Source organism: Dermochelys coriacea, chromosome 4 (genome assembly GCF_009764565.3).
Source record: "Dermochelys coriacea isolate rDerCor1 chromosome 4, rDerCor1.pri.v4, whole genome shotgun sequence".
Classification (NCBI taxonomy): Eukaryota; Metazoa; Chordata; order Testudines; family Dermochelyidae; genus Dermochelys; species Dermochelys coriacea.
Window position 1 is genome coordinate 40,461,111 of NC_050071.1, and position 22,383 is coordinate 40,483,493.

Here is a 22,383-nt window from a genome sequence, read left to right on the forward strand (position 1 = left end):
CTTCTGTTTCCATCAGCTACATGGAGCTGGCGACTAAGAACAATCTGTCTCCATGAAATGAGGCCCAAAAATACATATGGAGGTAGGAGCACTGACTATGAAGTATTCCCCCATTTCCCCTATGTAGTCATTGGAAACTCCTTTCTACAAAACAACATACACTTAGGATTCTGCAGAATTCGATGGTGTGGGTGGTTGAGAGATAGGGAAGCTGGATGGCAACTGCTGTCAGAAACGTACACACGACAGTTCCCTCAGGAACTGTCCCCATTATATAGTCTTGGGTAACTTCTTGCTTCTGGAAAAGGCACATATACATGGTTTCTAATCCTGCAAATCTACAGACCAGGGATTACATTTTCAAAGGCTCCCAAGTGACTTTAGGGTACATTCCACACTTCGAGCTGGAGGTAGAATTTCCAGCTGGGGTAGCGTACGTGCACTCACTTTGGTCAAATTAGCATGCCAAAAACAGAAGTGTAGTTGTGGTGACGTGGGTGGTGGGACAAGCTAGCTATCCACAGTATGTTCCCTATATACTTACTCGGGTGGCTAGCCCATCCTGCTACAGCTACACTGTTATTATTAGATCCCTAGTTCAATCAAAGTGAACATGTGTATGTCTACCTAAGCTGGAAATTACACCTCCAGCTCGAAGTGCAGATGCACTGTATGAACTGAAGTTCCACTTTCAAAAAAATGGCTTTCATCTAGGAACTGAAATCCTGTTTGAGACTCAACAGGCTTTAAGGTCCTTAGTCTCTTTTGAAATGGGACTTTGATACTTTTGAAAATGTTACTCTACAGGACCAACGACAGCATTGCCACTGTGCTGTCACAGAAGCCAAAGCCTAGAAAGAGTAAGGAGGGGCAGACATTATGTGTCACTGCTCTGAGAGCCGTATAAGTTGACCTACAGCAATAATGGAGATGCTTACACTAAATGGGAGAAACAGCAGAAAGACGTGAGACAAAATCTGGAGTTATGTGGATCCCATGAAAGGATTATACAATTGTACTCACCAAGCAAAACTCAGTAGCAACCATCTCACTTTACGATTGAAACCACTGATTTCTTAAAGAAATATCTCATAACTGTATGAAATATAAAACCTGGTGTAACTTTACACAAGAGCATACATTTGTTATATTCACCCACTTGCAGACATTTTTCTGTTCTTTGAGGCTGATTCATCCCTTTTTACAGTAAGTTACATCAGTAAGTAAAATCCAGTGATTTCAATGGAGTTTACTCTAGATTTACACAAGTATAATAGGGGAATAGAAGTAGATTTTCTATCTTACAGCTTTGTTCAAATAACGAACAAAAGCTTGTAATAAAACATGATACAGACTATACTAAAAGATTACATCAGCAGTACATGAAAAATGTGACAGTGTCATTTATTACCTTGGGCCTGTTCCATTAGCTAAAGGATATAGATGCTGAATTATCCTGACATATGGGTAACATCTAGCTGCTTTGCAGGATCTTCATGAAGTTGTACTGAGTGTGAAGCGTGACTTTTGGCACTACCTAGTCACTGGATCATTCATTACATGCATCTTGTAGCTTTTTCTCGTTTGATTCACTTTTCTTTTTAGAAAATGTTCACACTATAAACATATTTAAAGGCCTATGGTACAGAGACTTTAATGACTAAGAATACCTAGGTTGAGTCATCACCCAGGCTCTGAGCCCTGTACTCTGGCTAAAAGGTCTGGAGTAGTGTAAAGGGACTCCAAACACCCAGATCTGGCATGGGGAGGATTCTCCTGATGCAGGAACTGAGGAAAACAGCTGTAAGATAGCGCTTGGAGAACTCCCTTGTAAGCCTTGTAGTAGAGAGTGTGATAGAGGCGGGGCTGGGGACAGGAGGGACACATCAGGGGCAGGGTCACCACATGTAGGGCTTCAGCCCATAGGGAGGCTGTCATAACTTATATAGGCCCCCAAGGCAGTCTACATTATATCAAGACCCATACTGTGGCTTAAAACCACCGTAGCTTCCCACATCCCTTGGGCTGCAAGTTCGGTGCTGCCCCTCTTACAGGTGCCACCCAGAATCCCATCCGTTATTTTTCCATGGTCATGTATGCTTTATTCAAGAACCTATACAAAGCCTTCCAAGTTACCTAAATCCCAATATGCATGGCCAGCTGTATTTTAACAGGTATGTTAGTCGAGATGAACCCCAGGCTACCCACTAGAGTCTACCTTGAACTGTTATAATAAATCTTTCTACGTCCACATTAAAGTTTTAAAATGTTAGCTGTTTTTAAAACACATCTTTACTCCTAGTCTAAACTAGGGCTATGTGAAATACCTATGGAGGAGATCCTGAGGCCCTTCCTTAGTTTTGGCTCAGCCTTTACCCAAGTGAATTCCAATCAATCAGTCCAAACTCCCATTGAGACAATGGGAATTCTTGTGTGTAAGGACTTAGTAGAAATTAATGTTTGAGCCTTAGGATTTCACTCTTGTGGTTGAGCTCTGCTTTCTGCTCTGGGTGTGGGGCTTCCTCAGAACCATTTCCAGATCTGTAATCAGGCCACTCAGCCCCCTGATGAGTGTTAGAGCGAGCTCCAACTTGCACCACTGTTGCCGGATGGTTAATAGGTGCAGCTCCACTATGCTTGCTCCTTGTCCCCAAAATGCCCCCATGCCAGAAGAGTTGTTTGACAGGTGAAAATTTCAGCACTAGCACACTTACATCTCCTGGGCATTACCCTCCAACAGGGGGATTTTCTGCTGACCAGTTGTGATCAGTTCTGGCCTCTTTGCACCAGCTGAGTGGCACAAACGAGCTGGATGATTAGAGAGATCATCCCATAGACTGTCCTTCCTATTCCTCAATACAATATTGATTAGACTAGTATTTTTACATTATAATTTGTTACATTAATTGAGCATATGTAATGTTAAAAAGTCACTATCAACATGAAATCTAAACAATAAAATATAAAAGAAGAGGTGGAAGTAGTTTCAGGTGCTTCTTCTCCCCTTTAGTCTATATGCAGGTGTCTCAGGCTTTTATATTTTCTTATTTTTTAAAGAAAGCTTTTCTCTTACCTACTGTGATGCAAAAGACCCATACAAAGAACAAGGAACTCTGACTGTTTACAGGGGATACCATGAAAATAATTACCAGCAGAGTGCAGGCGCACAAAGGAAATAAACAGAAAAAGTAGAAAAAAATTATTGAGGTGTTATTGGTATTTTTTCATCTGTAGTAGGTAAAAAAAAATGACAGAATTAAAAGGTGCCCTGAATTAAAAGCATGACAACTATTTCATTGTGCTTAAGGATTTTCTCATGTGATTTTAGATTTCATGTTGCTGAGATTTTACTCTGGAGTACAGAAATACTTCTGTATAACAATTATACACAAGTATCCAAAATTATACAGAAGTATCCAGCAGTATAATATCAATACTTTTTTCTCACATAAAGACAACAGTTAGATGCATGTTATGATATTTTGTTTAATGACTGGGCATGCAGTGTGCAAGTAGAAATGTAAACAAATCAAAATGGTAATACCTATCACTTTATTCTTCTTCCCATTTTTTATTGGTGTACAAAGCAAACTTTTTATGTGCTGGTTTACATTTTCTGCATTTTCATTCTGTTAAGCAAATAAAGAATACAGTTAAAAACTTACAGATAGATCTATTCATGAGCCCTGATTGGCAGGCCATGCAAGGAAGGCAGATTATAAAACTGTAATTCTTACACTATAAACTCTTTGGGGGCAGGGACCATGTCTTCATTTGTGTTTCTGCATCATCTAGATAATGGGTACTTGGGAATAATAAATAAATAAATGAATAATAACAAAGTTTCAAGATGAATTTTCAGTCATTTGGGTCCACTTTTTCATTTTATGATAGTTCCTTTCATTAGAATGAAAATGACTGTATTGTACACTCGGGACAGATTTTCAACTTAAAGTAGCTGAGGAGAAATTAGTGGGGCTCTAAGATACCTTCTCCGCTTCCCCAGTTGTGAGGATTCTTAAGTAATGAAAGAAAACGGACCTAATTTTGCTCTGTTACACCTAGTATTGGAATCTCATAGGGATAACTAAGAACAAAGCATGGCCCAATGTCTGATTCCATAAAAGGGAAGGAAAAAATATTAGCATGCTAATATTTCAGCTCAGAAATTTCTTTGATTCTTGGCTGCCTGGGTTAGTTTCTCTTTAGCCTTACAGGCATGATCATTGCACAAATAAAGGAACATTTTGTCTACAGTATAGGAGAGCATATGCTTTGTAGAAAACTTTCAAAGGGATGATGTAATGTGTAATGCTTTATATGACTCCAGGCACTTCTTTGCAATTAAGAGCCTTGATACGTGTGAAATTAACTGGAAATAAGGAGGAACACCAGCCTCCTGAAACCAGCCAGCTCTTCACAGACCAGAGTTTGGAACACAGTGACCTGTACTGTGTTGCTCTTGTCTGCAATGTGTTAATTTTGCTGGTAACAACTATTGTCTCAACTCTCCTCTCAGGTGCACAGACACATATCTTCAAAGATCTGCTGTTGCACTTTATACACTTGCTCAATAGTTAGTTACATAGGTATGAGGATGTCTGTCCGAATACTCAATGGTAAGCTCAATCATTATAAATGCAACAATTTGCAACAGTTGCAGGGTGCTAATGAAAAATGAGCTAATAATACTTTGGGGGTTATCGAGAGTCCTAAAGCCTAAACTGGGATGGAGAGAAAAGAAACTGGCAGGCAGCCTTGATTTCATGATTCATCTTTCATCCCCATACACCAATTCTCCATCTTTGAACATCAGCAATCAACCAAAGATTTGCTTGCTTTCCTCAAAATGACACAAAGACATCAGTTATTTTCTATGCCAGTGTGGACCGAAGTGCGACCTTGCATGCTGCCCTTCTAAAGTGTTTCTACTTTGTTAGGTGACAAGTTTTTCCATTAACTTGAGTCAGTGGTGAAAATTATCCTATCCATTCCAAGTAGATCTGTTTTCTACTCTTATTCTTCCCTCTTCATGCATGTCCTTCCCTTCTGTCCACGGTCACTCCATTTTTCCTTCCCACTTTCTCCTCTTTTTCCCTCCCTAATATTTCCTTCTGTTCTTGCCAGTCTTTGGTTTCCTCTTCTCCTGTCTCTTCCATTGATTCCCCTATTATTTAGTGTTTAAACCATTAACGTTTTTTTCCAAGCTGCAACCATTATTTGTCCCAAATGTTCCTTTCCTCCTAACTCTCCAGCAATTACAGTTGAGAGATACTGAAGGAGGGCTTTCATGAAAGCTAGTTAAGCACTTGGAGGAGGAGGAGAACCAATGGCCCCAAGGTAATGTTCCTATGTGGCCTAATCCAAGGTCCATGGAGTCTCTCCACTGACTTGAGTGAATTTTGAAGCACCCCACACTGCACACAGCTTACATAAAATAGACCAGTGATCAATTGTTTGGAGAAATGGAGGGAGGGAGAATAGATAGGAAAGGAGTATAAGATGTGGACTCAATGTCATTGTGCTGAAAAATAGATTATCCAGAATTCCTCTGCAGCAGTACTATTGTTTCTTCTTTGTCCATGTATGCACATGTATCTAGAAGTAAATGCATGTCAACATTTTTCTTGGGCATAATAAATCATTTAGAGTCCAGGGAACAATGCATTTCTGCATGAGCAGAAAATTCAAATTCTGATGCCAAATCAAAGGGCTAGTCTTAAACAAACACCTCTTTGAAACTGGTCCAAAAATGTATTTATGTATTTTAAATTTTCTGACAAATAGTAACCTATTTCTTTGTCTACCTAATCCAGGGCATCCATTTTGTACCTCCCGCCCCCACGATGAGCCATTAAATGGGGCTAGTCATAGGCTCTATCCTGCAAAGTGCAGAGCACTCAGCTCCCAGTGTGACTAAACCATGCACAGCTAAAAAAGGGGAAGCACTGCATAACTCTCCAGCAGCCCCTATTATCCAGTTATTGGAACAATCTTGTTGGACATTGTACCTTCTGCCCTGCCTGCTGCTTAACCCCAGAAGGGAGAGAGTATAGTGGAAGCCCATCTGTTGACAGTAATACACTCCCTCCTCCCTCTCTCCCTCATCCACTGTCTAAGAGGCTTCCTACAAATGTATTAGCTCATAATAAACCAACCTGCTTTTGCAAAAATGTAACAAGAAGACCAGGCGACTTTCCAGGCACTGTTCTGGGAGTAAGAGGCACAGTTTGCTTTTTGCTGACAGGGACACCAGAGCTGTTGCTTGGGCATTCCAATACACTGGTCTGTTTGTTACCAATTGTCCCTTCCTTCCTAAATCTTGAGTTTCTATCCATGTGGTCACTGGGACACCCTGCCACAAGCTGGCTCTTCCTGGTGCTGCTCTGCGGACTGGGAAGCATGAGGTGTTGAAGAGAAGTACAGTTGCACCTCCCTCAGAACAGCAAACAGTTCACATCTGTATCATGGCTAACCTCTTCCAGACTAAAAGTGGGAGAAAGAACTTCTGAGTCTACTCCCAAATCATACAGCAAACTGTGGTGGCCTGTCCTCAGGATTGATGTGGAAAGCCTCCATCCTGTCTTCATTCAAACCTCCCTTAGAACATACTTCCTTCTCTTGGCCTAGGAAATGTATTCTCTAGTAAATAAGTAAAGTTAGATTTATTTTTATACTGATTTTCTTTGTGATAAATCCATCTTCTGGCCACTCTGCCCCACTGTGTGTCAGAACTGTATTGTCTGTAAACTCCTTGGGCTGGGCACCATATCTTCCTCTAAGTTTAAACAGTTCTGAGCATCGGCAGTCAATAAATACAGCCATGATAGTAGTAATAAGGGTAGCACACACAAGACTTGGTCATATATGAAAGGTACACAAAAAATCATCTGTGTCTTTTATTACTGGATTCCGAACCCAATTTCACTTTACTTACTGTCCATGGAAATCTTCTGTCTTTGCAGACATCTGGTATATTAAGAGGCTCCATGGTATTCTTGACATACTGAGCATACATATAATTTATTTTGTTTGCGTCATAGTCCCTGATGGAACAGCAAGGACAGACAGATATTATTCATGGTATTCTTTATATGACACTGGGACATGCAATAATTCTAAGCAAATGTAAAATATATCATGTGTAAATCAAAGGGATAGGTGTGATCAATTCCCAAGCCCAGATCCACCATCATCTCCAACCCAACACATAATCGTAGGCTGTGCTACAGTTAAGTGACTCAGACAGCCCAATTTTGCATATCCACGTCTCATTTAAATTGAATAGAGATGATAATGTCCAGTCGTTCCATACTGTGCACATCACTACAAAAGTCCAAACAATTAACCATATTCTGAGAGAAACATTATAAGTCTTATCTCTGATGCATGTGTTTATTTTGTTTACTCAATTACAAATGAAATGCGGGAGATGTGTGGGTGTATTTAGCACTCCAGGCACGCATGTGACTTCTTTTAAAATTCATACAAGTTCTCTCTACATATTTGTGGTTCTGATAAGGACTTGTCTACATGAACAAGCTGCATTGTATAATTCAAGTTTAAAAATTAACTGTTTTAATGCAAACCCCTGTGCAGACATTTTGGTTTAAGTTTGGCTTATTTCAGTTTAGTTTAAACTTGTTGCTAACTGATTTAAGCTCAACTGAAATAAGCCTGATTTCAAATGAAATATAAGCGTCCACACAGGGATCTGCACCAATTTAACTAAATTGGTTAAAAAACTATTTAAGATAAACCAGTGCAACTTTCTGATGTAGATAAGCTGTAAAATGTAGTTATGTCTTGTGTAAGCATCCAGAGGAAATTATACTTTTAAATGTTAGGATAGGTAGAGATGTATTAAAAATACTAAACTTAGGAATAAATCAATGTATTCTACAAGAATGAAGGATAAAAATGAATGACAGATGAATATATGCCATTTAGTTGTAGCCATTATCAGTCCCAAGATATTAGAGACAAGATGCGTGACATTGGTCCAATAAAAGATGTTACCTCAACCAGCTGAATGTATGTTCATAGAAATAGAGCACTTCAAAAATAATATGTATCTAGAAATCTGATACATTTGAAAATCAATAATAGATGAAATTCACACATTTCTCAACTGAGAGCAGATGGCAACATTTTTGAATTTTCTGCTTTCAAGTTCATGTAAAATGTGTTCTTAGAATGAATGAACAATTAATTGCATGGGGATTGCATTATTGAAACAGAACATCTGTTTCTCCCAAATCAGGGCCTAAAATAACTTTACAAACTCAGTCATCTCTTTTTTAATTGCTTAATGCTTATGTATTTAATTAAGGCACTTTGATTCTTGTCCTAGCCCTTCCCCACTCATTCAGGGAGACCGCCCATCTCCTATCGATATACCTGTTCCCATCAGGCTTCTGCATTTTCTCTTTGACTTGTGAGTAGGATTCTATTATTTTTCAGATGTAAATGCACATGTCCAAAGAATCCATGCACAACACTGGAGACAGGAAAGCATTCTTTTCTATGTAACAAATTCTGTTATTTAGGGACAAACCCTGCACTTTGGAAGACTGGCCTGATTTTGGGCTCAACTCAGCTCATGGATTATGTGATGAGTATCAGAGAGTACCGTTTATAATAATTTATTCTACCTAATGCATGTCACTGTGCCTTTTATGTACCCTGAAACTGTGACTTTAGAGCATCAGCCTTCAGTGGTCTGGATGGATCACAAGACAGCCCACCATAAAGGGTGGCACATAGCTGTGCTGCCTCAGGAATATTTCAGGGAAGGAATTATGACTCAGTGGACTAAAATTCCCTCCCTGCTTCCCTTGCTCTCAGCCTGAGAGAAGATTTCACTGCTGGCCTCTACAAGCAATAAATTACTCTCAGAAGCATGCGCCGGCAAGCAGGAGGGAAGTATGAATGGAAGAAGCCAAGGCCTGCCCATTTTGCCACTCACCTGCTCTAGAGCAGGGAGTAAGCAAGCATTCCCTCTTTATTCTCTGGTGCTGGCAAGTAGTCCAAGTCCCAAAATAGACCAAAACCTTTTGCCATCTGAGCCAGAATCTTTGGGCTGAATTTTCAAATATATGTGTGAAAATTGCATATGTGAAACAGTCAACAGCAAAAAGAGGTCAGTTGAGCACACAATGCTCAAACTGGATGCTGTACATTGCATATCCAGTAATGTGCCCTGTGTACAACTTAATCTCATGCTTTTGAAAAGTTAGCCCTCAGTGCTTCATAAAATAACATTTTTGTAATAAATAGAAAAAGTTAGAGAATGGATGATATTCCAGCATTTTATGTACAGATTCTCTGACTGAGGTTAAATTCGGAATCTATTTAATGTGGGCACATTAACCCAGTTATTGCCTCTGACTTTTCTTTTTATCCAGATTGAATAATTAAGTGAATGGTGTCCAGGAGTTATTGCAAAAGGGGCTTGGAAGTCAGGATGCTGGATTCTAGCCCTGATTCTGCCAATCACCACCTTGTGCCTCAGTTTCTCTACCTATAAAATGGGAATAATACTTACCCACCTTTGTAAAGTACTTAGATATCCTTTGATTAAAAGTACAGCACTAATTAAATACAGATGGCTTATACTATGATTACTGCCGGCTCTACAACTGAGCAAAGCTATTCGCACTTCTCATGAATGGTTCTCATGGGTAAATTCCAGACTAGAAGTTTGTGCCTACCTGAACTGGATTTCTGCATTTTGTACATCTGCACAGACCTACAGGATAGTCTTTAGGTACAGCTATTTGTAGGCTACAAGCTCTTTCTTAGACTGTGACCCTACAAAGACGTAAGTATGTATGTAGCTTTAGGCACATTAGTCCCTCATTGGTTTCAAGGGACTATTCATACGCCTAAAGTTACACACACACTTAAGTCTTTGCAGGATCAGGGGCATATTTATAAGCTTGTTGTGGCAGGGATCATACTATCTTGTGTATTTGTACAGTGCCTAGCACCTCTGTATCTTCTGGCCAGAACAATCTCAAACCAAGATCTGTTGGCACAGTGCAGCCAAGAGGATCTGAGCATCATCATTGCCAGGAGGCGTTGGAGATGGATTGGTCATGTGCTTCGGATGGAAACTGATTCCATCACCAGAGTAGCAATAAGATGGACACCTGAAGGTAAGCGAAAACAACATGCCGAAGAGCTGTGGAAGCCGAGCTGAAAAACCTGGCGCACAGATGGAGAACCACTGAAAGACTTGCTAGAAACAGACGGGAGTGGAGGAGCTTCGTCACAGCCCTACACGCCAGAGGTGTAATAGGAACGTGATGATGATGACAGCACAGTGGGGTGTAATCTTGATTGAGGTCGCTGGGTACTATTGCAATTTTTAAATAAATAATAATAATAAAATAATAGTAATAATACATGTTTAACCAGTAGGTGCCGCTGTTATACAAAGCCATGTATTCAGAATTAAGGCCTAGCCAGAACTCCTAGGACACTAAATTATTAAGTTTCAGAGTGGTAGCCGTGTTAGTCTGTATCAGCAAAAACAACGAGGAGTCCTTGTTGCACCTTAGAGACTAACAAAAGCTATGTGGTGGAATTAAACTGATTTAATATTGGACTTTTCCCCCCAGTACTGAAAGTTTATATGAAAATATTTTGTTTACGTGACGTTTTAGCTGCAACATTCTAACTTCATTTTCTAGATTATTTTCAGCATTTAAAACCACGCCAAAAATTTTAGGTTTTTCCTAAGGTTCCGATACCTGCCCTGCTTGAAATGTAAGCTAGCAAGGCATTCCACTAAGTGGCAGGGTAGAAATATTTCTGTAAAGGCTTTATAACTGGAGAATGACATTGTATGCATTCAGGATAGGATGGTATGGTGTACTCTGGCTCACATACTGCTACTTACTACCAATGACCCTTCTGCTGATCTCTGCAGAGCAGGACAGGACAAGTAAAAGGTGGCATGGGAAAGCCCTGTATACTCCTCTAGGTTCCCATCCCTTCTAAATCCACAGAAAAAGGCTGCATTAAGGTGCCATACTTCCCATTCTGTGCTTAGAGCCACGTTTAGGGGGTTATGGGGCCATACTCTAGGTGCCACTGAAAGTTGGTTGTGCTGGGTGGTGCAATTTTCTGTATTGCTTTAATTTCTCCTTCTTTCGAAGAAAATACTTGTGATGTTAAAACTGTTATCTAAATCTAAAACAATTACATTTAAAATGAAAGCTAACAGGCTTTGGGGAGATAGTTAATAGCACAGTGTAGGAAAAAGGTATAGAGCACACATTGTCCAGGAGTATTTAACTTTGAAAACATTGCATGAAATGAAGAAAATTAAACAAAGCTCCCTCAGACACAACTGTGTGACCAACTCTGCTGAGACCAATGGGAACACTGCATGCATATCTCAGGGTAAAAGCCTCCAGTAGATAATAATGCATTGCCTAATTCTATTTATTGAAGTTATTTGTCATGAAAAGTTAGTAAAAGCAAAGACTCTTCAGTCATTTCCATTTGCCTGTAATGAACAGAAATTCAGATCAAGTTATTTTACCTCTTCAGGACATCAGCTGAATCGTCTAATTCCTCAAACTCCATGTGAAACACACTAGAAAATGAATCCTATAAATATAAAAAGGATCCTTATTGGATGGAAACTAGTAATGTTTGTAATCCTGATTAACAGTAACAACAGTAATAAGAGGAAAGTCAGCTGCAATTATTTACACAGAGTCTGCCTTAAGGGGGAAAGAGAGAAATCCTTGTATTTTACACTTCCTCCCCCAACCCAACCCATGGCAATTCTGGCCAGAACAGGGAAATATAACCTCCCTGTGTCACTGAAATCCCTTGCATCTCCAGGGAACATTCACCCCAAGTGAGGGCAGGCATGTTCACAAATAGCTCTGGAGCTAACTGTTAGCAAAGAGTCTATTTTAACATTTACAATTCCAGACTAAGAGTGTATTTGCGATCAACCTCAGTCATGTCACTTTGCTTGGATGTAGAGAGTCCCAGGAGCAACATAAGCCTTAAATGTATTGCTAGATCTGCTTATGGCTTCTTATCATTGTAGTATCTGAGCATTTTGCAAACACCAATGAATTTATCCTCACATACCCCTGAGGCAGGGAATTATCATTATCCTCATTGTATAGATGAGAAATTGAAGCACAGAGAGGAACTGGGCCAGACCTTGGGTTTTGGCTAAACTGCACAGAGCATAGATCAGAGAGAGTGTGTATATGTGAGAGTGCATATGCAAATGGGAGCATAGGTCACATAAATCTCTCTTTTGCTTTCCTGTGATGCTAGTACGGCTCTGCAGGGCAGTTTCTCCTGAGCTTTATTCAAAGGATGCTCTAATTTATGTTGGGCTGCAATGGCCACAAAGGGCCCAAAGTGAAGCCAAGGTCTCATTTAGAGCAGGTGGTCTTGGCCACGTCATTCTTCCTCCAGTCACTTCCCTTTTCCCTGCTACACCAGCCGCAGAGCGAGCGAGTGATGTAACAGCCCATGTCAGCTCTCTATCATGGGAGAAGTAAACTACCCCTAGAGGTGATCCTCTCTGGGATGGTTCAGATGACCTTAGGGACAGATTACACCACCCGGCAGTGCAAAATGGCTGCACCAAACCACAAAATCTGACCCAGAGAGAGGTCATGCCCCGAAGAACTGACATCCAAACTGAAAGGATGTCGTACAGAGGTGAGGAGCCATGAGAATGGGAGAAGAAAATGTTGGAGTGGATCAGTGATGGAAGGCTAGTAAAAGAAGTGTGGACAGAAGGAATCTGCTACTGTGAGCAGAAGTGTACACTGCAACTATTGTCTTTCTGTCTTCCCTCTTCTTTACAGTGGCGGCCTGATTCTCCAGTTCCTTGAACTTATGTAGTAATTTAAATTGTGCAAAGTGGGTGCAAAATGTGACCAAATCAAAATGGAGGAGGGAAATAGAGAAGCTGATCCAAGGGGCCTCTAAAGAATGAGAGCACTACTCCCTTTAAACTAAGTCACACTTGATACTCACAGTGCAATCTTCATCTACTATGAAAATGGTGCATCTCTGCACCTGCATGAAGGAAATTATAGTTGCAGCTATCTTCTTCAAAATTACTTCCAAAGATTGTTGCTCTTCAAAAATCAAGCTAGCAAGATCAAGAAGCACCTAGACAAAAAGAAACCCTTTATGAAAATTCTAATAACTATGAGTTAAACGATAATTATATTTATTACCCTCTTGGATTTTTTTCCCAATCTGATAACTTTGGTCATCTGAATACATTTTAATTTAAGTTTTTGCAGAGCAACAGGCTGTGTGGGATGTCATTAATGGCATCCATTGTGAACACCTTTGATGAGAGAGGCAAAGAGTGTAGCTTGCTAGATACAGTATCCAACTATAGTCCGATAGACTTAGGAGATGCTGCTGGGAGAATTCTCAACCAGCCAGATATGGCCAGATTATATCACCTGCTCCCCACTCACGTGGCACAAAGGGTATGGAACCTGGTGTGAGAATCTAGCCCGACACGTTTATTGATCTGTAAACTCAAGGAACAAGTTTGAAATTCTACCCTACTGGAAAGCTTTGAAACAGTTTCTGCCCATTTGTTTCTACACGCCTTTTTTCATATTGTGTGTGGTGGATCCAGATTCTTTCCTCAATAAAAAGCAGTGGTATAAATAACTCTTTAACAAAGAGGATGGCTATAAGATGCACAATTAGAAACACACAGAAAGAGATCAGCTCTGCTTCCCATTGTTACTGCGGATACAATAAGTGGTTGTTTGTGGGTGTAAGGGAGTCTAACAGGCTGAATGAAGATAACTTTGGCAGAAATGCTTGAGCTATACAAGCCTCACACTCTGTAATACATGCAGCAAGACACATTCTGACTTTATGAAGAGCCCAGATTACTGATGGGGAAGGAATTTATAGGTATTTATGCACAGCCCTCCACAAGGTGCACAGAGTCCAGGAATAACTCTCTAGATGAAGTATTAAAGCAGCATGCTCCCAATTAAATTTAAGCATTAATTTAAAAAAATCTGAAATGTACTCAATATTCTACTGCCAGCCCAGTATCCCAGCTGGTACTAGGGTTTTAGTAGAGGCACAGGAAGCCCCTCAGAGAGACATATAAATAATTAACGTTTGCAAGGAACATCTACCATATGGTGAAAGTCAGAAGCTGTAGATAACAAGCACTAACTACTACCTGCCCATCACAAATGCCACATCCCAGGCTGGAATAATCCTATTGAACATACCTGATTACGCCTGTTTTCAAGCAGTGATGTCTCATATAGCTGAGCATTGTAAAGAACAATTCCACAAAATGCCAGATAAGCAGCAAAATCCTGAAAAACAGATAATTAAATGTTTCTAACAAGGTTGTATTTTCACATCCAAAATGCCCAATGGATGTGTCTGAAGAACTAGGTTTTTGTTATTTTCTCTTTCCAAGCTTTCAATTTCAATATTAATGTTTATTTATATCTTTTAATAAAAGTTCATCAAATCATCCTGGCTATAGCCAGAACTCTGGCAGTACAGTTTTGTGGTCAACCTGTAAATACACAGAAAGAAGAAACAATGGTCTTTGGTACGTGCGTTATTATCTGTGCAACTTATGCAGTAACCCTCCAATCATGGGCAGTGGGTGAACCCCTGCTTTGGGAAGGCTAGCCCACCGACTCCACCCCTTCTGCCCAAGGCCCCCCTCCCTCGCACAACAAAGCCCCAACACCCCCCACCCCCAACAGAAGAAGCCCTGAGGGGTTCCCTGCAACCAGAGGAGCCCCAACCCCAGTCACACCGGGCTGAGCCACTGCCCCCCCACCCCGGCTGAGCCAAGCCACCAGCCCCCAGCCCCTGAAGGCCCTCTCCCGGCTGAGCTGCTGGCCCCCACCGCAGCAGAGTGATCTCCCATCTCTGTGCAGAACAATGGCCTGTGCTCCTCAATGCCATGCTGGAGCCTCCACAATAACTTGACAAATAAAATTTGCAGAATTTTGCAGAATTTTAAAATATAGTACACAGAATTTTTTTTCCACAGAATTTTTATTTTATTTTATTTTTATTTTTTTTGCAAAGAATTTTTATTTTTCTGGTGCAGAATTCCCTCAGGAGTAATACTCCCAATTAAATTTAAGCATTTGGAAAAAAACAAAACAAAAAACCCTTGAAATCTAAACAAAGATATACACACTGCAGTTTTTTTGTTTTCACTTTGTGGTAGTAATTGGTATGTTGAAGGTTATTTTTGGTGATCATACATAAAATGTTTTCTTTGGTTAGTCTTGATCTCTTATTGCATTTTCTTCAGGAATCTCCCATCTTTTTTAGAAACCAATGATTGATCTTCATGTTTTATCCTGGGAGAACTGTATTGGAATAAGAAGCAGCTTTGGGGATTCAACCCAACCAAAATCTCACCATTAAAAACTGAACACACAAAATGAGCATCTAGTATATAAGGAATTAAATATTTTTAAAAGTGGAAATCGAATCTTGCTTAAGTAGCAAAGACAAGAGCTGTTTCTCTTCAGGAAAGGGATTAATTCTGATGTCCTATATATGTTCATTATGCATTCCATTGGTACAGGGAAGGAGTAAATTCTTACTTTGTTACTGCCAAGGCTTAAGTCAACTTCTTCGGCCTGACTTCAGCCTTTTGTGGTGCACCACAGTTTGCATGTTAAATCTGAGAGCATTCTGAAAGTGCCTGCAATGTGACAGTTCAGAATCTATGTGCTTTCTGCACTACTGATTATGTCAGACATGACTGTAATGTATCCAGTGCTTTATTTCTTTCTACAACTAGTGTACACAGAAATTGTTTTGTAGTAATTTTAAAAGTTGCTTGGCAAGCTTTAGTTTTAAAGTTAAGCTGCTACTGAGTGCCCATTGTGACATTCCTTTGATATAAGGTGACTTCAACTACTAGCTGTTAAGTCTACACCCCTTTATAATACATTCAATGTGAAACGTGAATCCTAATAGAAGAGAGAAACCAAACTGACTCAGAAATTAAATTGATTCACATTGACATTTCTGCAATGCCTCAGAAAGAATTACAGTTTCATCAAATCATTTTTTACTTATTCAAAGATTAGTGCAGTTTGGATAACTTCAAAATTTCTAGCTGTCATAAAAGAAAACCACTTTTGTGTACACACATACATTCTTTTCTCTCTCTCTCTCCACATTCCTTATACCTTTTCATCTTGCTCTGTGAATATCCCACCAATTCCAGATTTCTTATTGATAGCTTGAGCCACGCCAACAACCTAATGCAATGAAAATAAAGAAGAGTTAGGTAACCAGGAGGAGTGTGCCTCTGCACTGTCTGGAAAGCAATATTTACAGAAGATGACAAGCTCTGATTACAAGTACTTTTACACTCAACATTTGGCTAGTTAGAGAGTTGGGTCTATGGTTTTCATGTATTTATTTTTACAAATTACCGACTAGCTCTTTCGTATTGGATGTTCTCAACTAAAAAAAACTGTACTACTAATAGAATGTTTTTACCTACGATTGTTACTGACACCTAAGATTGCTATAATAGAAAGAGTGTAGACATTTTCCCCATATTTGCCAGTTTACTTTGTGCACTTGATGACATTTTCCATACTCAGTCACTCAGTTTCCCCTGTTGTTTGTATGGGTCTTTCACACAAGAGAGTGGGACCATCTTTTTATTCTGTGTTTGTACAGTACCTAGCACAATGAGATCCTAGTCCATGACTGGGGCTCGTCTGTGCTACCACAAGACAAATGATGATAATAATATATAATAATAAAAACATGTTTTTTTAAAAAATGTGATTGCCACAAAAATTTGCAATAGAATTCAGAGGCAGGAACAGTACTCAAAACTACTTTTTAACTTACCTTTGAGGCTGACTAAATATTGTGTTGATGTAGCTGATTTAATTGTACTAGACTAGGCCCAGTTCAACAAGATACGTTTGCACCTGCATACCTTAAATATGTGAGTAGTCCCAGTGACTTCAGTGTGACTGCTCAGGTGCTTAAAGATAGGCATATATTGTAGTACCTTGCTGAAGCATGGCCCTAGTCCCTGTGGGGCAAATCCTCCCCCTCCTCCTCTGCAGCCATGGAAGCCTTGAATACAATGGAATCAATGCAGATCTACCACTTGGAGTTGAGATGCTGGTGGTAAATAGCCTGTGTAGGGGGTCTGCACTCTGTGCTCGGTGAGGACCCCTTATAGGTCAGCATACAAGGGCTTTGTTGAGATGAGCCAGGGATAGGTCTGAGGAAGAGGAGGAGAGTAGATCCATGATTACACAGAACCAAGCTATTCCCAGGGAGTAGCAAGAGCTACAGGTACTTCTGCAACCACAAGCCTGTAGTAGTGGCCTTGGAGTAACTCTGCTGTTTTTGTGAGGTGAAGCCCGTTTCCTGGGGCTGTTGGTAGAGGCTAGGATTTTGTTCTTAGAATCTGAGTGCATTTTCTCCCAATTTGTACCCAAATAATTTGCTAAAGTGGATTTTTTCTTGTCAATGATAAACAAGGAATATAAATATAATACAAATGTAATATTCTTACCAGATTCACATTTATTCTTCAAACTAAGGAATTTTTTAAAAGTTGGGTTTTTCCTAAAAACATACTAAGCAGGCACCATAACAAAGGTATATTTCCTCTGTTAACACTGTAAATATTGCACTCTATCCACATAGCTTACCACCATAGTGTCTGCGCACCTCTCAATTAATGGACTACGTTCTCATAGTGGCAATGGGAAGTACCCCATTTTGCAGATGGGGAACTGAGGCAGAGGATAGATAAGAGACCGGCCTAAGGTCACAGAGAAAGTCGGTGACTCATCTAGGAATTGAACCCAGGTCGCCTGAGTCTATGTTTGATGCCCTTATTCACTAGAGCTCTGGACATAACAAAACATCTGTAAATTAGGATATTGGTTGTCTTCTCAAAAGCATTAGAATGAACATCCAACTGGCCTCACATAACAAAGATCCTCTACATATCATATAATCTGCATATATCATGTCACTCCCCAGATAGTAAGAACTCCTTGTTGCTTTCTGTTGTAATCTCTGAAATGATTACAGAAATCAACAGACCAGCTGTATTTCCCGCTAGGATGAACTCTTATAAAAGCTTGTTTAACTTCAAGTTACTTTAAATTCCTAATTGAATCTTTTTCGTATACAAAACAGTTCTGGGTGAACTTCTGATTTCAAGTTTCCTGACATAACTCTCTCTCTATGGTGAGATTAAAACTTTACTTCTTAGAATACAGAAAATAATCCTCTAGAGGAGGTCAATTAAGATCTGAATTTCTCATATTTTTGGGACCTACTGGAGAAAAGAAATTCAGCCAAAAAAGTGACCTTTGATGCAGTGTGCTTATTTAGATAAAAGGTGCAGAATGAACCTGGAAGAACAATGTGTTTGCTCAAAACATGGTGGAAATTTACTTGCTAAGTAATTCAACAAGCCACAGCGTGCCTCCTGGGGGGTGCTGAATGCTCTCATGTCCCACTAAGCCCCTCCCAGGGCATGTTCAGACACTCTTTGACTAACAGCATTCTGTAGGCAGCACTAAACCTGAAGAAAATCCAATTGATTTCTAAATGTTAAAGCAATTTTTATCTATTAATACAGGTAGCAAGTGAAGACTGCATGATGTATTTCTCACAGTATGGGTCAATGCAGGAATATCCCACTTGAACAAACTACCTCAAAGGAAGGGTAAAACAAAAGGAACAATAGTTTAGTTTTGCAGTCATCTGCCTCTATGGGATACTTGTTGGATTAGATCCATAAACTGGCACAGCTCTGCAAAGGTGGAAGGATGACACCCTTTGTCCCCCATCCTGAAACCTGTGCCAGGGGAATTCTCAGAGAGAGGCTAAATTGGGTTTTTGGCTGCTTTGAAGCAACAGAATAGCAGCAAAGCAGACACTGAAGTGGCCAGGATCTGATCTATTATTTCTTACCATGCCCAAGAGTTTGAGGGCCTAATTTTCCACTGTAGCTGCACTTCCAGGATAACAAAATTTAATCATGGAGACCTTTTACACATGCAATTGACATATCAAGGCTCAAATTTCTGTTTGGTCTTGGGCAGGAACCCCTCTCCCCCTCCCACATACATACATACTTTCAAACAGAAAATGGGGATTCAAAAGGCTGAGGGAGGGAAAATTCAAAACTGTGCATTCAAAAATTTCTGATTTAATTTCATTTACCAACCTATAAATCACTTAATGGATTAGTACCCAAAGGAAACTCAGATACAATCCCCACCTTAAAAATTAGCAATTCACTTTGAGTTTTAATCTTCTGGCCAAGGCCCAATGCCTACCCCCAGCCGGGATTTTGTAATGGCTCCCCCTCTGGTTTTATTTGCTTCTCTTTATTTGTTCCCCACTCTGCATGTATCCTCTGATCATATAAAGCTGTTTCTCAGCCGCTGCAGCAAGCTGCACATGGGTTCTCTAATCCTTCCTATCCACCAAAAATCCATCTGGCCAGAAACTGGCTAAACTACTCACACAGATGAGGGTGGAAATGAGACCACTGCTTAGCACTGACTCCAGCTCTCTACTGAAGGGTGTGATTCTGCTGCCTGGGCAGAAATTAAATTGCAGGACTGCTCTGAATCTTGGTCCTCAACTTATGACCAATTTAGAGCCCGGCCTTTCAGATGAAGGACATGGACATCTTTTTTAGAAACTGGGGTCTGTGACAGAAGCCAACAAAAACAAAGGATTTTAAACACAGACTTTCACTGGAGCAAATTTGAGGATAGAGAATATTTGTCCAAAGAAATTATTCACTTGGACAGTATTTATCTGTGCTCCCCTTGCAATTATTACAACTATCTGTGTGCTGACAAAGAGTGTTCTATCCCACAAACTTGCTTTGCTTCTTCTTGAACCTACACTTATTATTGTGCTTATGAGCTCATGATCTTTTGCCACATGAAAGATATCAGTGTCATAAGTTTAACTTAGTGATTTAATGGCAGGCTCCAATAGGAAGGAAAGATGGGTTCTGAAGATAAATAGTGGGGTTCCTCCTGATTTACCCTGTAAATGAGAGGAGTATCAAGCCCAAACGTTGTTCTACTTAATGCTTCTGCCATTCCATTTAAAAAAAGTCCTTTGATTCATATTATATGTATTACTATTATGAACAATACGAATATAGATCTATGTATCTTTCCTACATCCTTTTACTCTCCCCTTATTTTACATGCCACTGTAATCAATTAATCGGTCTCTCTCATAGAGCACCTATTAGACAGATAAGGTTGGAATCTGAGTCCTTAGCTGGTATAAGTTGGCATAGATCCACTGCCTTCAAGGCAGCTATGCCAACTGACACCAACCAAGAACTGTGATCTAAAAGGGCTGGCAAAAGTAAAATTTGCTATGGCCTTTTCTATACAAGAACACTTTATAGCTGTAAATCAACATTGAGACAGCTCCACCAGTGAGAGCAAATTTAACAAGAGTGGAAGGTGAAGAGTAGGATAGGATCCAGGAACTTTATCACTGTCTCAAATGCTATTCAGAGACACGCTAAAAGCAGCTGGGTCAGATTTGCCCTACCTTTCCATTGCTACTTACAGTGGAGCTGCACTGGTGGCAAATTATGATGATGTAACTCAGCAGTGTAGAAGGAGCCCAAGTTATTTAGCATGAGAATCTGAAAAGTTACATAGTGAGAAGCACTATGGTTCATTAGAAACTATGCTTTTAATTCAATTCAGAATTTCTGGCACATTTGCAGCAAGTCACGGCCATGCTTCAGAGAAACGGCATTATTTGTGACCCTAGCAGTGTAAAGTCCAGTGAACGGTTAAAACAACGGTATTTTCCATCCTGCTTTTAGTACAGACAACATCAAAAGAACTTTGCTGTGCAGGTGTCTGAATAATTGTGTTTAACTGTTATTCATTAAAGTTATAACTGTTAAGCCAGTACTTAAGGAGGATGGAAAAACAATTTTCTCTTAATGGGAGAGAAGATAATTTAAAGTCTTTCATATGAGTCTTCCCAAAATATCAGTGTCACAGATCAGGTCATAGTTTTGCAAGATGGGCCACTACCAGCTATAGACTCAAAAATGTCCATTTTAAATAAATACTTTATTGTGAGGACCATGCGGTTCAATTCTCCATACTGCAAAACTCCCATTGACTTCAATGGGAACAGGAATGTGCATATGATATATACATGGGGTTGCCAACCCTCCAGGATTGGTCTGGAGTTTCCAGGAATTAAAAGATTAATCTTTAATTAAAGATTATGTCATGTGATCTAATCTCCAGGAATATATCCAACCAAAATTGGCAACCCTATTTATACACTATGAACGATGCCTCTTATCCTATGAGCATTCACACTGCTGTACTGAGGTGCAGTTTTCCTTAAGTACAGCTGCAGCCTCTGAACAGTACGTAAATTGTCTAGCCCCCTCACATGCTCTTGCAGTAACCTACAGGCACACTGGCTGATGCTCAGGTCTTTATTCACACCACTGGCCTTGTATTTTTATTAGCTTTGAACCACAGGAGCTAAGACAATTTTAATGAGCTCACAGGCTCTCTGAGGCATCCGAAAGGTGAGCACTTTTATCCTGTGTAAACACCTTTCCTCTATGAAAGGAAAGCTTGTGGTGCTTAAAGAGCCATGAGGAAACAGTAAAAGGACTATGTTAGCATATACTAAAAAGACCATTTAGTCTCTCCTTATTAGCACTGCAGATTTCTCTTTTACCGAGAGAAAGATGCATACCAAGAGAACTTGCGCTCTTTTAGATCCCTGTAAAGCCCTTCATTTAAAAAAGAAAAAGGACTAAAATGGTTAGAAATTCATGGCTTTTCTTATGATGATAAAAATTTGATGAGGATGAAAACCTCAGCAATTTTTGGTTCAGTGACACTATAAATGTTTAAAGATGTTTTAGAGGTGTTTGCCATTTCTACATACAAGATAAACGGATTGTGACCTCACTGACAACAGTACAAATTCCAACAAACTGTACTGATTTCTGTGAGATTTGGCCCAGTGACAATAATGAGAAAAAAATTCAGGTGGATAAGCTACTGAGCCAAACTATGGGAAATGTTCTTACAGACCGGCAATTAGGAAGAGACATATAAAACTCAAGAGGAACTGTTCCAGTCTCTGGAGTAATTAGGTAATTAGGACAAATGTGCTTCACATGCCAGCACACAGGTCATGAAGATTATAGGATCTATATTTTAGAGCAATCTAAGCTTAGTATAAAACCAAAACACCTCAAAAAATTTTCTGGCAAGCAAATCATAAATGAAAATAGGTCAGATCTTCAGCGAGTGTAATTTG

General features: G+C 39.8%; 1 protein-coding gene across 6 annotated transcripts in view; it reads right to left on the reverse strand.

Moving 5' to 3' along the window:
- Positions 1 to 22,383, reverse strand: part of PDE5A (phosphodiesterase 5A) — a 91,565-nt gene that overhangs the window by 40,524 nt on the left and 28,658 nt on the right. For all 6 annotated transcript variants that reach the window (XM_038398510.2, XM_038398508.2, XM_043513093.1 and 3 more), the window contains exons 4-9: positions 16,224 to 16,295; positions 14,274 to 14,363; positions 13,030 to 13,167; positions 11,555 to 11,622; positions 6,938 to 7,046; positions 3,545 to 3,629 (exon numbers count right to left, since the gene is read on the reverse strand). In XM_038398510.2, coding sequence (XP_038254438.1) covers positions 3,545 to 3,629; positions 6,938 to 7,046; positions 11,555 to 11,622; positions 13,030 to 13,167; positions 14,274 to 14,363; positions 16,224 to 16,295 — 562 coding nt within the window. The remainder of the gene's footprint in view (positions 1 to 3,544; positions 3,630 to 6,937; positions 7,047 to 11,554; positions 11,623 to 13,029; positions 13,168 to 14,273; positions 14,364 to 16,223; positions 16,296 to 22,383) is intronic.